The following is a 13,808-nucleotide window of genomic DNA, read 5'->3' as shown; positions in this document are numbered from 1 at the left end:
TTAGTACATTTATGCTTTATTATCCTGAAGTTTTAGCCTGATGCAGGACTGTGTGACAGTTATGACCTTTACACAGACCACAGAGATGTGTGTTGCTGTAGGATGTATCAGACTGTGCTTGCATTGTTGAGATAAAGAAGAGTTGGAGAAGGCCTTGAACAGTGAGAAGCCAGGACACCTGCGCTTCCCACCAACCGCCCCTGCAAGGAGGAGAGGGAGCAGGGTGAGGAGGAGAGGGAGCAGGGTGAGGAGGAGAGGGAGCAGGGTGAGGAGGAGAGGGAGCAGGGTGAGGAGGAGGACTGCTGAGAGGAGGAACTTTGCTTATACATGTTACATAGATGCTTGACAGACACTGAGACTGCTCAGTGCAGATGTAGATCTTTGCCTGTACTCCTTGCTTGTTGCAAGTAAAACTTTGAACTGAGATCTCTGTCTCTGAGAGTTTATCTTGTGTGTTGGGAAATTATGTGGTACGAACTAACAGCGAAAATACAGTTCTGGTCTTATAGAAATAATTTCCTGACAACTAGTATTAGTGAGTAGTAAGTATTTGCTGGAGAAAATGCTCTTCTTGATCAAATGTCCAGAAGATTAAACAAAAGAAAATCTCTTCAAGGCATTTGCTTCACCTTGATCTGCTCACTACAATCTGCAAAAATGTACAAAATGAGCAGAGCGAGGTCAAACCTTGAAGGCCTTGAAGGGTGTAGATTTCTTATTCAGTCGTACAAAAACAAACTGCAACCAACACACTAACTGATAATTTCATTGAAATACTGACCACAGGCACAACAACTCTGTGAGCAGATCTTTTATTCATAGAATACCTTGTAAGTTGTAAGTACATAAGACAAGTTGACTTCTTTGTAGTGCCACTTTAAGACCACATACTTTATATTTTAAAGGAAACTCAGGGTTCATATTTAATCGTTATGTATTATTGAACAAATAGTGCAAAAAGTGCTTCATTGTCCGTTGACTGGTTTGTGTTATCACCACACTGACTGAGCTGAATGTTTGGTTAGGATGTTACAATGTGTGGTTATCCTTTAACAAAGATAAGATATTGATTAGATATTGCATATGCTTTCATGGTGGTGGTCAAACATGCCTGAGAGAGTGTCACATTGGGGGTGGGGGGGGGGGCCAGAGGTAATTTCTCAGGGGAAAATCCACTTTGTCATGAATAGAAACTGAACGAGTGCAACAACATGATCCATGCCGGCGCTGAATGACCTTTATTTGACTTTTAGTTGAATCCAAAACTAGTCAGTTCATTCAGTGTGTCTGGTTTTTGAAGGAAACAGACTGAATGCACTGCACAGGGTTGATTTTTGACATTGCTGTTATTGCAAATGAAGGAGCTGCTCTTAGATGGAAAGAAATAAAAACTGCACAAAGATATTGAAAAAACTATTAAATATTCTGTGACTTTGCACATTTATAATCTCTTACTAGTGGAGAGTGGTTAAAGATTGATTTCTCTGAATACTAATTGCGAACAGTACACTGTATAAGAACTAGTATGGAGTGTTTACTGCGTCGACTTGTCATGGATTTGGTGCACGGCGTTAGTTTTGTCATGCTACAAGTGGAAAACCAAGATACCTGCTGCTTGAGTTACACATAGGAAACGTCTCAGCGGTTGATCTTTTCATCTCTGACAAACTAAAACACTGGCTTTGAATCAAAGACCAAGTATCTGCCGCTGAGTGTTTTTGACTGAGCTTTGAAAAACACTTTTCCTCTTAGGAGGTAAACACAATTTTTGCTGTGAAACCACTTTATGAAAACAGACTTGGATTATCATGGGGGAACAGTGTTATTCTCAAATACAGATGTAGATAATGCACTGAACGTCATAATTTACTGATTAACATTCAACAACTGAAGCAGTTGTTTATCACATATTCTGCAGTTCTTACCACATTTTAGTGACTCTGTTGCTGTTCATAATGATATTTAAATGTTTGATGTTTTTAATGAGCGTTTGTGTCCCGTAGCTCTTTGTTTGATTCTGTTTTCTCCATCTCTGCTGTTGATAAACCACCAAAGACTTCTTCGGCTTCAGCCTATTTCCAGTGCAAGTGGTTTCCAAGGCCCTTAAAGCTGTCTGTAAAAGCAGGGTGGGGATTAAAAATGAATCCAGAGGCAGAGAGAGCTGCTGTGGGAGCGCCGCATCTAGAAATCCACATGCACCTGTGCCCAATTAATCTCTCGCTACACCTGTGTTCACTTTAGTAAACGCTTAGAGGAGAAGCTGACGTGTATAAAAGCAGGAAAATGCAGTAACTGAGACTGCACTTAGCTACACTGGTAATAGTGGAAATGCGTATGTTTTGTGTAAATATGGATGTTAAAGGACCTGAACTCCTTCTTTCAATGACCTTAGATAAAAACAAACTCCACTGGTATCAGATATCTGGTTCTTTGCTGATCCTTGTGTGGCTGTTGTGTCCTACAAAATCCCCAAGAAAAATATTCATTCATTAAAAGAAGGTCTGAAAGTTGGTTATTCACTCTCTTGCTGAAACTTTTGCTGCCTTAAGCTGGAACTTGTGAACTTATAGTTACAACATGGGAAGTCGAGTACACGATATGCTTTGTGTTCAAGTGGTTACATCGTGATGGCACTGTTGCTAGGCAGCTTTGCTAAGCAACATGGACACCAAAAGACTCATCGCTGTCGGCGTCTAGAAGCCACCGAGGCTCACGGCTTAGCTAGCTAATGAGCGGGCAACATCACAGTAATGGAGGGAATGCGAGGAATATCAACATTTCCTCAGATTTAAATATTACTAAGAAACTCTGTATGACTAAAATTACACTATATTAACTTACCATCCGCTGAATAATCAACTTTCAACAATGATGTCAACAACACGTCACAATTCGTGAACTCTGAAGCTTTCAGAAAATTACCACAAGAGGGGGGGCATGATATGAACTGTTTACATGAACATGGTAAACACTGGGTGAGAAAATCAAGTCCACTCGCATGTTTGTCTGATAAATATGTGGCCGTCAGTTAGCTTTAGTCTAAAGACTGGAAACAAAGGGAAATAGCTGGTTCAGCCCAAATGTAACAACATCTGTCGACCAGCAACTCTAAAGTTAAAGTCGGCTGCTCGTTCTGCTATACAGACACCAAACTCTGCAAGAATTAAATGATTGAGCACATTTGCCAAATAGTTTTCTGTAATTATTAAATGGAAATGACCACAATTGTAGGGGAAGAAAAAGTAAAATAATTGAACTATGTAAATATGCAGCTCCTAATATCAAAATCAAACACACCTAATAAAAGGAAAATGTGGTCTCTTAAATTCATAAAATGAAAAATGTATTTTTTTAGTTCACAAAATATCAGCTTGGCCGCTTTTGATCCCTCATGTGATTTGGTTGTAATGTCCACATTCATCTTGCTACTTTATTTTATTTATGTATTTATTTATTTAGGCTCTTTGTGAAGATGATTAAATCAAAGAGAAGTTTCATTGAAATGGCTGGACAGAGAGGAACATCAGGAGGTGTGAGGCTCTTTTGAACAGGTGCCAACTCTCACACTCACTCCTCCTCCTCATCACACACTTTTACCTGTAAACACAGAGGAGGGGCCAAAGAATGTGATCAATAATGGAGCCACAGGGCCCCTTAGATCTATAAAAGACGCTGAATGTCCTGCACACAGGCAGTACCTCTGATTACACACAGGTGAGCGGACTGCAGTCGTGACTCTTCATTTCTGAAGTTAACCCTCAAAAGGAGAAACTTTCCGATGAACATCTGATTGTTTCAATTAGCCGGGCCGTCTGTTTTGTCCTCTGCAGGTAGTGGTGAGAAGATGAAGGCCATGCAGGTGATCTCCTTGACTCTGCTGTCTGTTCTTGCAGCCAGCGCTCAGGTCCTGAAGTTTGGCAAATGCCCCAAACCTGCAGTCCAGGCCAACTTTGATGTTGCCAGGGTAAATATTTCACTCTTTATTTTTTCCTTATCTTCCCTTTCATACTAATTGATGTTATGTACAGCATTAGTACACTACTGTTAGGAGTGTACACTGCTCAATTCAGCCTTTAACCATTTTTTTTCCTGTTTTGCAACAATCAAATGTTCAGTACCTGCCCAGTCTTAATGTGTGAGACCCTGTGATTCCTCTGCAGTACGTTGGTAAGTGGCATGAGATCCAGAAGCTGCCAACTGCCTTCCAGAGAGGTGAGTGCGGCACTGCCACCTACAGCCCAAAGGCTCCTGGAGTCATCGGGGTCCTCAACAGAGAGCTGCTGTAAGTACATGCCTCCTGAATGGTGACATTTTAGATTTGGGGGTTTGAATAGTGCAGTATTTATCGAACTACAAGTTCTCACTCATTGTCCTTGTCAGCAGTTTAATGCCACAAAAACTATAGCTATGTCATTTTTAAGGCCACATTTGTACACATTTTTACCCTAATGCATAAGTATTGGATGTCCATCGTCAAACTGCCTCCTCCAGTAACACACAGCCACAGTCTGACCTGTTTTTTTATATGAGGAAATATAAATATCATATGATTTATATGAGGAAAGCAAATGGGGAGGATATACGATATATTGGATCTTCAAAAATTAGAATGTTAAGTGGAAGGAAATGCAAAACTAAATTAAGTCTTTCATGTTTTAACTCTCCTTTTTAGTGATGATGGAACTATTAATGCTATCGTTGGCTCCGCCAAGGTCAAGAACCCCGCTGAGCCTGCCAAGCTTGAGGTCTCCTTCTTTGAAAGTAAGGAGGTCTAATTCATTTCACAAATACATTGAAGCTCAGTGGGTCTCTAAGTAGTTACTTGAAGACTCGAGCAGCTTTGACTCTCGTGTGCGTCTCTCTTGCAGCATCTCCCCCCGGTCCCTATTGGGTTCTGTCCAGCGACTACGAAGGTCACTCTCTGGTCTACGGCTGCACCGACTTCGGCCTCTTCCGCATGGAGTTTGCCTGGATCTTGAGCAGAGAGCCCACCCTGTCTGAGGAGACTGTGGAGGAGCTGCACAGCATCCTGTCCTTTATCGGAGTCAATGTGGACAAGATGGTCCCCACTAACCAGAATGAGACTTACTGCAGCCCCATGAACCAGTGAACAGAGATACTCGGAGCTCAACTCAATAAACCTGTTGAAAAAAACTGCATGTTTTGTGTTTTTTGTGTGGTTTTGACTTATAAGTTGTATTCTGACACGTTTGAAGTTTTTCTTTACTTGAGTATTTCCATTTTCTGCTACTTTATTCTACTTAACTACAACTCAGAGGGAAATATTGTACTTCAGTTATTTGACAACTTTACTGTTTAGGTTTTATAAGCAACATACATCAGTGTTTCCCAAACCTGGTCCTGGAGGCCCTTTGCCCTGCATGTTTTAGATGCGTCCCTGCACCACGAGCTGGTCATTAAGCTTTGCAGAAGCCTGGTATTCATTTGATCCATTAATTTGAATCAAGTGTGTTGGAGCAGGGGAACATCAGTGGGCCTCCAGGACCAGGTTTGGGCAAACTCGGATACACGAGATTCAATGAATGACACAGTGTAATGTAGTCCAAGACTTATATAAGGACATTTTAAGAGTTTGTTAATGTACAGTATTTGTTAGCAATTATAAATTGCCCCATAGCGTATATCATTATATCACCTGTATTTTTCTATATTGTCATTTATTGTTTCAGATAGATGCCAAAGAATATTTCAATACAATATGAATCTGAAACGTAGATTCTTCAGACTTCTGTGATGAACCACCTTTTTTTCTGGAAACCACATTTGTGTGAAGCTCATGTATTTCAGCTCTCTGGAATACGTGTTTTTCTTGTAACAGCCCAAAAGGAATACTTGTCACTAATTAAACACAAAAATATATCACTTTGAAATGTGCCACTTGCAGTTTGTTTGCATATGTAAAATATGCAAAAACACTGATTCACAAACGAATTAAGGATGCAGGAAATAGCTAAAGGTACATTTAACAGCATATTAAATTAGCAATTTAATTGTGCACTTTAGACAAGTCTTTGATAATTAAGTGCAGATTACTGACAAAAACTCGTGGCTGTCAGAGGCCAAACCATTAACCAAAGAGCCATTATAGTTAGAAACATAATGACAAAGGCACCGTCATGGGCAGTACTATATCCTACAGGAAGGACACCAGAACCTTACACTGCTTTTTAAGTACGTTTATTGCATTGACTTCACTTTAAACATCCAGTGAGAGGTAGACAAGCAGTCTGTACATTGAACCAGACCTGTCTCGGTCTGTTTACTGGCTCATGGCGCTGCAGTAAGCTGCATCCTGGTTGGTGCTGAGCAGCTTGTCCACTCTGACTCCGATGGAGGACAGGGTGCTGTGCAGCTCCTCGGTGGTCTCCTCAGGCAGGGTGGGCTGCCTGCTCATGATCCAGGCAAACTCCACATGCAGCACACCGAGGTCGGTGCAGCTGTAGACCAGAGAGTAGTTGTCGTAGTCTGTGGACAGCACCCAGTACGGGGCAGGGGGAGAGTCTGGAGGTGTAAAGGGTCAAGTTAAGTTAAGACGGTCAAGTTACAGCCAATTTTCAGACTTTCTTTCATTCAAACTCAAGTTAAAGATGACGCTCAACTGCAAATTAAGGTGTTGGAACAGTGATCTTCCCAGTGTTTGTAATTAATTAGGGGTCCTTACTCTCAAAGAAGGAGACCACCAGCTTGGCAGGCTCAGAGGGGTCCTCAGCCTTGGCAGAGCCGCTGATGGAGTTAATGGTCCCGTCAGCACTTAAAGAAACAGACGTCAGAAGACACAGTTAGTGGCACAAACAGCAGAAACTAAACCAGTTCAGGATTTAAAGAACCAATAACTAATTTCCAGCCATTTATTAGAGGGAATATATTCCTATTTGAAATGTATAGTTGGAGATAATTGGCCCCACAAAATGTCATTTTTCATCTTGTATGGTTGAATATATGTTTAAATAAGTACATTTTACATACATTTTGATGACCAAATGACAAAGATGTTAAATCCATTAGAGATGCATGCTGAGTACTCACAGCAGCTCCCTGTTGAGGACACCGACCACTCCAGGGCTCTTCAGGCTGTAGGTGGCAGTGCTGCACTCGCCCTTCTGAAAGGTGTGTGGCAGTCTCTGGATATCGTACCACGTACCAAGATACTGCAGAGGAAGCACAAAGAGCACACAGTGAGGGCAGGAAATTAAGTTAATGTTGATGAAAAGCTACAGAATCTGGAAGCATAAACAATCACCCTGCAAGGTCTAATTTGTTAGCTAGTGGAAATTAAAGAAAATTATTACTAAGTACAGAAGATATTAAAGTTAAAAAGGGTTGGCATTCACCCTGGCAGCATCAAAATCCTTCTGAACAGCAGGCTTGGGGCATCTTCCTGGCATGATGACCTGAGCGTTGGCCGCCAGAACGGACAGCAAAGTGAAGGAAATCACCTGGACGGCATTCATCTTTTCTCTACAACCTTTAGAGAACAACAACAAAATAAAACATGTTTAAAACAGTTTCATGAACATAATTTAGACAAAAAGAGGAAACAGAGAGAACCAGGCCTGCCACTTGCTTACCTGTTTCACCGGGGTAGCAGCAAAGTTCTGAGTTTTGATGGAGTTTTTATAGATCAGACGTGTTCTGCAGCCCCTCCGTTCTATTTACATGTGAGGTTATTTTGGCGAAAAATCTGTGAGAATTGGCACCTGTTCAGGTTGGTGTTTTGTGTTTACAGAGGCCTTGATGGAAAAAAGATAATTGACAGGTTAGTGTAAAAGTTACATCACTGCAGTAGGCAAACTTTGGCTACTTCCTAGAATTCAAGCAAATATTTAGAAGAGATTCATATTATGATATTATCTAGGGATGGTTTTGTATAGTGATGTAGGATGACGATGATCAATGAAAACTTGGACTGCAGCAGATTGTGAATATATGAATTGTAAGTATCTCAATAACAATCATGTGGATTGACATTCAGTTTAGTGAGGCCGTTCCTGTGGCCCAGAGGATGAGTCCTTAAGACTTTGTTGATCCTCTTTGAACCTTTTTGATGGGTTGCCATTAAATTTGGTTCAGACATTGATGCCCCCCTCATTAATTTAAGTATGCTGACTGACTAAGATTTCATCTTCTTCTCTGGCATCGTTATCTGAACAAAATATTAACCTGTGCAGTGACGGAAAAGCAAAACAAATACCCAGGGTCAAATGACAAGCTTTTTTTGTCATTTATGCCTGGTCCGGTCCGGTCATGCTGTAAAAGTAGAAGAGTTGGTGTTGTGGTTGACTGATTTGAATCTCGGACTGCAACTCAGGAGGATGGAGTTCAAATTCTGTGTGCAACCACCAGCAAAATCATGTTCATCAATTTTCAATACATATATTCATAAACTTAGTTAACTTACTTATGCCAGTTTTCTTTTATTATTATTACTTGATTAGGTTTAGGCACCAAACCCCCAAGGCTAGCTTCAGGAAATTATCATGGTTTGGGTTAAAATAGTGAAATAGAGATATAAAAAGCAGTATACATTAAATTAAGGGTGCAAATAGTGTTGTTTACTACTGACGTCCAGGTGCAAATAGCATCTGCCAAACAAATCCTTCTCATTAGCCTCAGCTGTACGCTGTGTTTAGTGCTAATTAGTAAATATCAGCATGCTGAATGAGAACATCCGTGTAGCTCTTGCTCATGGATGTAAGCCACCATTTGAGTCCAAACAGGATGATGAATCCAAACACACAGACGACAGCAGCTCCACTGATTTATATTTATCAGCCTCAGTTGTTGTGCCAAACGCTGTGCTGATCATTTCATTTTTCCATGTCTTTGAAGCACATTGTGTAAAACATTTCATGACAGGGGTTCCCTCAGATCAGGTGTCTGATCAGCCCGCTTGAGACTGAGACTGTCACAGGGCAAAGTATTCTTCTCTTATTGATGCAGACATGTACAGAGAGGTAAAGAGTTACCTGCCTAATACCGGAAGTATCTCAGCAAAATGGTTTTATTTGTGCCTTCAATCAGGCAGAATTCTGTTTTTCTTGCATTCAGTGGGTGTGATAAAATGTACAAAAGCAGAACATTTTACAGTATTTGTTGAGAAAGTCACTGACCGTGCCAGCGGCTATGTCCTGAATGTAAGGCAACAAGGATCTTAAGGCTTTTCCAGTTATTTCAGGGATTCTTGATCCTAACGAATCCCACCACCCAGGATCTCACGGTTATCAAGACCTAAACAAGATTTGCACCGACCGTAATGCTTCCACCTCTGAGGGATTACAGCTTTGGTGCACTTGTCATTCGATGGGGAACAACACTTGAAATGCAGGTGATCCGGACACCAGATTGTTACTGTAATTAGAAGATGGACGTGTGCACTGAGTCAGTGAATTTATAGTCGGGTCTGTTTCTCGAGGTTAAACCTGCTCTGATCCCTTTGCCACACTGTGACGCTGTAATGCTGAGAGCGAACAAGACGGACAGAAATCCCTTGCAAAAAGCTTACACCTTGGAGACTCTTAAATTAGAGGTTTAAACGTGCTAATACTCTGTTCCCTTAAATCCTAAGTCCTTTATTAGTCTCTTTTCAGTAAAAATGAAGACTACTTGTCTCCTGAAGCAGCACAAACTCACAACCACTATCTGATTTAAAATGTTCCTCCACTGGTGTAATAAAACATAAAGTGAATAAACACAAATGCTTTTCATGCTGATTCACCTTTTGTATCAAAAGTTGTTGTGATCATATTTCTATGTAATGTAATGTACATTAGTCAGATACTATGACTGTCACCAAACAGAAACATTAAGAACATCAATAACATTAATATAATAATATATTTTTTGGTAGAAGTCAGCTGATGAGTAACAAGGAATTGCTGTATAGAAATGTCAAGATGAATAAAGTAAGTAAATCAGAAAGTTTACATTATTTGTCAGATGTTCTGCTTAGTACTTTTTCTTGGTTACAGTTCTTCAATAATCAGATCTAAAGCACCCTTACAAAAATGAACTTTGTGTAAAAAAACAAATATTTGTATTATTATCATATTATTTAACACTCAAATATTGGTACTATGTCTCAAAATACTGTATATATATATATATATATATATATATATATATATATATATATAATAGTATATGTGCTGCAACTCATTAAGGAAGACTTTTTTAACTTGATTAAATGAAAAAATAAAGTTCCACCAATTATGTCCCTTGGATCTGACTGTATACTGGCCCCAGCTTTTGAAAGGTTTTGAAAAATGAACATAGGCACACTCTCTTTAATTAGTTAGTCATAAATTGCTCCATTAATAAAGACATATTACTAGCTATATTGTATTTTACAGAAGTGCCCATACAACAGCAATTAAAACACCAATAAATCCTGGAATGTGATGCTCACGCTGTTCTTGTGATGATGGTCATAATTCTGATGGTGATGTGAATTTACACATCCTGGACACTTTGTTAAAGGGCTTGTTAAGAGAACAGCCTAAACAGCGATGCTTCGCTCCAACAAACCAAACACAAACATCCAGCAGGAGGTCACGGGAGATCGACCCAGCTCGTTAAAGCTAATGGTCGGCCCACAAGTGTGCAGTTTGGCATCTCTCCCCTGTTGAACTATGAATTAGGCTACAGCAGCTTAGTGCCACAGCAGAGAATGAAGCCACAGAGCACCTGATCAGCACACCTGCACAACTGAAGAGTGGGGAAACCAACGTCAGCCACACCACCATATTTTTGTGTGGATCCATCCTGCTCTGTGTTAGAGGCTCAGTGCTGGTTACGATGGACTGAGTGACTCCCTGGCTCACATGAGACCCACCGGTGTACCAGCACACTGTTGATGACCAGGTGCAGCGCCTCATGTCAGAGACGTAGCTGCACAACAATAAGCTGCATCATACTCATCATGAGAAGATAATCTGGGGAAACGTGACTGTCTCCTCCAGCAACCTGTAGCCTACAGTCTGCCGACCTCAACCAAACGTTGCACCTTTTTATCTGAAGTGAAATAGGCCGTCCAAAGCGTGATTGCATAGATGAAAGATAAGATAAGATAAGACAAGATAAGATATTCCTTTATTAGTCCCACAGTGTCACAGCAGACATGAGGAGATATAAAAGAATATGTACATCTACATTAGAGGAAGTATAAAAAGTAAAGTAGATCTCGTGAGTGCATTAGGAACACACATTGGCACACAAAGCAACAGGCTTTTACAGATAATAGTTGTATAAACACATTGCATTCAAACAAGATAACAATAAGATCTGAGCTGCTAGCAGCTCTGTGACGCTGTAATTGAGCACAGTGGTGCCTTAAGCTAAATGCTAATATCAGCATGCTAACAAACTCCCAATGACCATCTTAGTGCAGCGTGTTAGCAAGCTAACATTTGCTAATTAGCACCAAACACAAAGTATAGCTGATTGTGAGTAGTTCTGGTTGGTCATAAACTACAGAATTGGAGAAATTAGGATTTGAAACTGATGATGGCAGCAGATGAAAATTGCCAAATAAATACAAAATTTAAAAACTTAAAAAACACACATACAAACATACTGATATGAAAATTAAAGTGAAATAGAATTAGGAAAAGGCCCAACTCTGGTACAGCACCATTTTCAACCTCTGACAAGACTGTAGATGTCATTTAGGAGACTGAGGGCATGTCCTGTTTGTTTTTTTAAAAGAAAATTTTGGTCATTTCAAATGTTGGGAGTTTACATTCTTCTAAGTAGATACAAGATTAAAAAAGATTAGATGTAAAAGATTCAGTAAAAGACTTAATTCCCATCAGTAACAAGGGTTGGACTCAGCATTTAGACTTTATGTTGAGAAATAAATGTAACTGAACTGTTAACTGGATAAATAATGTATAAAAATCCAAATGAAAATGCTGAGATGGAGGAGCTGCTTTAAGGGTAATTGGACTCATACATTCTGGCTATGGTGCCTCTTGTTATGTGTTAATGAATTCTGGCTGTAATGGAGGCAAAGCAGGTCCGGTTCAGTGCTACATGTTTGTCCCTGATAAAGTGTTGACTGACTGTTACCAGTTAATGAGGGACACTAAATACAGCTGAATCAACACGTCTCAATATCAGTTTCAACAACAACTGGACATTATAACCTTCATGAAGGGAGGTTCTCTTGCAGGACTGCTGTGTTAATTTTAGCCAGGTGTACCTAATAAACAAGCAGCTGACTGTGTGTGTGTGTGTGTGTGTGTGTGTGTGTGTAACAAACAACACAGGAGTGCACCGACCTCTTGTTAGACTGAGCTCTGCTGCAGCCCTCTGCTGTCCTGCAGACTGCAGAAGGAGACAGAAACACCTCACCGCCCACCGACATATCATGTCTGCTGTTTATCACTCAGCCCACCAATTGTGCACACCTTGCTGCTCACTAGGCATTAAAGAAAACATCCTTCAAAGAAGTGCAGGCCCCTGCTGTAAGCGGTTGGTGGGCACAAACTGTCAGATTAAGAGGTCTGAGAGGATGATCCGGCCAACATTTAGTCGGCTTTCTAGCAAATTACCAACAAGCATGTTTGGGTCAACTCTTTGACACCCTGGTGAGCGCAATACTTCTGACACCCAAACTAGACATGTGAGGAAAAACAAAAACAAGACTGATCTGTTGGATTTTTAAAGTCTACAACCAGCATCATGTAGCTTCTCTGCATGTGGCCTCAGAGCAGTTAAGTAGTTGTTGGCCATTTTGCCACTGGAAAAGGAAGCTAAGCATTTAGGTGTCTTAACCATGGTCTAAAGTGCTAACAAGGGATTAGTGAGGTAAACGTTGAAAGAGGTTTAGCACTCCATGCTTAGGACCAGTGCTGCTTCAGTAATTACACATCAGTTGCAAGGTGCTGCAAGCAGTTGGATGGGAGATCATAGTGATGTCAGGACAGGGAGGGCTTACCGCAGGAGATAAGGCCATCTAATGGAGATGAAATGAATCGGTATTTAAAAGGTCTTTTTTAGTTAAGGCAGTTAGCTGGCAGCAGACTGCGCTCAGACCAGTTGGCCGGATAGTGAGAGGCCGTTCAGTTGGAAGTGAAAGAGGGACAGTAGAGAGTCCGGTTCTGTGAGCTGCACAACGGTTCTTCCTTTTTTGACTTGTGCTTTTACCTGAATTGGGACAAAGGCAGATCCCAGCTCTGCCCACTGGTGTGAACTTGAAGGTAAGTCAATTAAAACTTAATTTTTCAATATTTCCAACTCTCCTCTTCTGGTTTTCTCTTTGTGGCAGATGTTTTAGGTTGTTTTTCATTTGTTGTAAGTTGTTGTTATTCTTGCAAAAGCACAAAATCTACTTAGTGTAGCCTAGATTGTACAATACAAGTGTCTGATGTAGTGACAGTAAAATCGATGCACATAGGCATATACTTGCATCACAATTTTATAAAGATGCTAAACTTTCAAACAGTAAATGTAATGCATGATGAAGTGTATAAAAGGCTACTGATCCCATGGTAAGCGATTAATCTAAAGGCCGAGACGATTAGATGAACAACCTTGAAATCTGTATAATTAATCTAATAATTAGCCTAGATTGATGTGAAAATAATGAAGTGATATGATAAATTAGCCCATGGTTCTTATCGTCTGCAGTGATTTGTGTTTGCATCATACAGTGTATTTCTTAGTTAGTTTATTATTAGTTATTATTATTAGTTTATATTTGTTTAATTTCATCCTTTCAGCCAGCATCTTTTTTCAACACTTTGTCATGTAAGCTTATGACACCACATGTAATTCTTAAATCTACA

The 13,808-nt window shown here is 40.2% G+C and overlaps 2 protein-coding genes across 2 annotated transcripts; one reads left to right on the top strand and one right to left on the bottom strand.

Moving 5' to 3' along the window:
* Positions 1-3,841: 3,841 nt before the first annotated feature.
* Positions 3,842-5,110, top strand: LOC139214033 (apolipoprotein D-like). Its single transcript, XM_070844770.1, has 4 exons — positions 3,842-3,964; positions 4,161-4,282; positions 4,673-4,761; positions 4,869-5,110. Exons 1-4 carry the CDS (start codon positions 3,845-3,847, stop codon positions 5,108-5,110), a joined length of 573 nt encoding a protein of 190 aa, XP_070700871.1. The 5' UTR covers positions 3,842-3,844.
* Positions 5,111-6,280: 1,170 nt separating this feature from the next.
* LOC139214030 (apolipoprotein D-like) lies at positions 6,281-12,447 on the bottom strand. The gene is made up of 5 exons (XM_070844767.1): positions 12,429-12,447; positions 7,353-7,486; positions 7,048-7,169; positions 6,683-6,771; positions 6,281-6,522 (listed from the first exon to the last, which is right to left on the bottom strand). The coding sequence occupies exons 1-5, from the start codon at positions 12,445-12,447 to the stop codon at positions 6,281-6,283; spliced, it is 606 nt and encodes a 201-aa protein (XP_070700868.1).
* Between the last annotated feature and the right edge of the window lie 1,361 nt (positions 12,448-13,808).

Source organism: Pempheris klunzingeri, chromosome 15, assembly GCF_042242105.1.
Source record: "Pempheris klunzingeri isolate RE-2024b chromosome 15, fPemKlu1.hap1, whole genome shotgun sequence".
Lineage (NCBI taxonomy): Eukaryota > Metazoa > Chordata > Actinopteri > Acropomatiformes > Pempheridae > Pempheris > Pempheris klunzingeri.
Note: the sequence above shows the minus strand (reverse complement) of the source record. Positions and strands in the feature narration are given on the sequence as shown.

Excerpts from the sequence above, each read along its gene's own strand:
- LOC139214030 (XM_070844767.1), bottom strand. Across the intron at positions 7,170-7,352 it reads AGGATTTTGATGCTGCCAGG|TATCTTGGTACGTGGTACGA; the intron begins GTGAATGCCAAC and ends CTTCCTCTGCAG. Across the intron at positions 6,772-7,047 it reads GTCCTCAACAGGGAGCTGCT|TGCTGACGGGACCATTAACT; the intron begins GTGAGTACTCAG and ends TGTTTCTTTAAG.
- LOC139214033 (XM_070844770.1), top strand. The coding sequence starts at position 3,845 with ATGAAGGCCATGCAGGTGATCTCCTTGACTCTGCTGTCTGTTCTTGCA. Across the intron at positions 3,965-4,160 it reads CCAACTTTGATGTTGCCAGG|TACGTTGGTAAGTGGCATGA; the intron begins GTAAATATTTCA and ends ATTCCTCTGCAG. Across the intron at positions 4,283-4,672 it reads GTCCTCAACAGAGAGCTGCT|TGATGATGGAACTATTAATG; the intron begins GTAAGTACATGC and ends TCTCCTTTTTAG.